This window comes from Monosiga brevicollis, genomic scaffold (genome assembly GCF_000002865.3).
Source record: "Monosiga brevicollis MX1 MONBRscaffold_2 genomic scaffold, whole genome shotgun sequence".
Lineage (NCBI taxonomy): Eukaryota > Choanoflagellata > Craspedida > Salpingoecidae > Monosiga > Monosiga brevicollis.
In genome coordinates this window covers 724,791-726,758 of record NW_001865039.1, presented here as the reverse complement: position 1 = coordinate 726,758, position 1,968 = coordinate 724,791, and the positions used below count along the sequence as shown (strand labels likewise).

At 55.1% G+C, this 1,968-nt stretch overlaps 1 protein-coding gene across 1 annotated transcript; it reads right to left on the bottom strand.

Moving 5' to 3' along the window:
• Positions 1-514: 514 nt before the first annotated feature.
• Positions 515-845, bottom strand: MONBRDRAFT_3717 (uncharacterized protein; the record flags this gene model as incomplete). The annotated part of the gene is made up of 2 exons (XM_001742072.1): positions 515-589; positions 771-845. Coding segments are annotated over 2 exons (150 nt in total), but the record flags the coding sequence as incomplete, so codon positions are not given.
• Positions 846-1,968: the final 1,123 nt, after the last annotated feature.

Here is a 1,968-nt window from a genome sequence, read left to right as displayed (position 1 = left end):
GTGATTTAGCCGAGCCTCGATTTGCGGCGGTCGGCGTCGCGTCGGGCACCGTTTGATTGGGCCGTGAGCCTCGCCGACTCGAGTTGGTGCTTGCAGGGCCTGAATCGGTGATCATGGCTGCTGGGCTCAGAGTCCCAGTGCTTCCAGGCCGAGCTTGGGCAGTGCGATGGGTTGCGCGCCGCGAAGAGCTGGTGGGGGTAGGACTAGAACTCGCGGCAGAGAGCCCAGCCCGGCTTCCAGACGGTGAACTTAAGCGCCGTGAGCCTGTGGTGGCAGCAGTGGCGCTGGTCGGGTTGGCTGCATTCTTGGTGTTCTTTGTCCGGGAGCTTGACGCCGCTTTGCTCAGCGCCCTGGTTGGTGTTCCGTTGACGCTGGCGGCGTTGCCACCACTGTCAGATGGTCCGGCTTGACTGTTGGCATTCTGAGCACCATCTTCCATTTGCTGGCGGCTGGCCCCACCACCACCGCGGATCGCGCGTCGCCGCTCACTGGGTCCTGCCAGAGACAGGTTGTCAGGCTGCACAAAGATGCCATGCTTGGGCGGGCACGTAAAGTAACGACGGGTGCCGACCGCACCGTCGTTCTTCCCCTACGTTTGTCCAGCGCATAGGTGATTTGAGTGAGCCGGGACTGCTTCGGTACCCGCCAAGAAATAGTGTTTGTTGTGTGTGTGTGTGTGTGTGTGTGTGTGTGTGTGTGTGTGTGTGTGTGTGTGTGTGTGTGTGTGTGTGTGTGTGTGTGTGTGTGTGTGTGTGTGTGCAACAACTGACCTTGGGCTCATCAAGGCGAATGCCAGCCCAGAGGCCCTCTTTAAAGTCAGTGCGCCCGAGAAAAACGAGTTTGCCCGGCCCTCGGAGCGGCACTTGAACTCTCTTTCCAAGATCGTCTTCGGTGACTCCGCCCATCATGTACGGTTTGTACTCTCAACGTCGATCGGCGGAGAAGAGGACGGGATCAAAACAAGCGAAGGCCGGGATCGACTCGCTCGATGGAGCCGAAAACAATCACCTTGCCAAACGCATGATGGCCAGCCAGCCCCCTGTCAATCACCCCTCACACAAGTTCTCACCCAGCTGCAAAGCGTGTCCAAATAGCACCGTCTCCTCTGGGGTCAAACGATCGCGGTGAAAGCACACCAATAACAATAACAATCACATCCACGGCGCGCACGCCTCTGGATGCCCTCCACTTGGAACTCAACACGAAAACTCAAACTCACAAACATGAAAAACTTTTTTTTTTTTGTTTTGAGTCCTTTTGACGGAGACACTTTTTCACCTGTTCATCGAGACAACTTCGGTCACGTACCAAGTGTCATCCCTTATGGTTTGACCGTTGAGATTCGTTCTTCCGTTACAATTTCCGTTGCATTTTCCTTCTCCTCAACGGTGAGTCCCCACCCTTCCTCATTCCTCGCATGCGCTGCCATTTATTGATGCGTGAACCATCTCACCTTGCCTTTCTTTTCTTTGCGTGCAGCCATTATGGCGACTCCTTCTCCGGTGTCTTGTGCAATCTGCAACATGCTTGTCTCGGATTCCAATGAGCAACGCCATGTTCAAACGCACCATTCCACTCCACCCGATCTCCGCCGCCCTTCCGAGTGCTTTCCTTCTCTGAACTGGATTGACTGTCCTGCGCCAGGATGTGTGTGCTCAATGCGCAAGGGCGATCCGCTGATGGCGCACTACATTGAAAGCCATCCTGTACATGCCAACGAAAATTTGACCACCTTTTTTCCCAGCGCTGTTTGCTGCGACTGCGGCCACTGGTCCTTTAATCGCGTCTGCGCCAAAAGGCATCGCTCTATGAAGCATCGTGATGCAATAACGCATCCCCCCAAGGTCAGCTCCCGCGTCTTCGTGCTCGGACATGCACTACGCACAGTGCAATTGATCCTTTGGCAGGCCTGCCTCATGGAACAATCCCGAACAGTGCCTCTCAATCTTATTTTCTTTTTTTTTTATC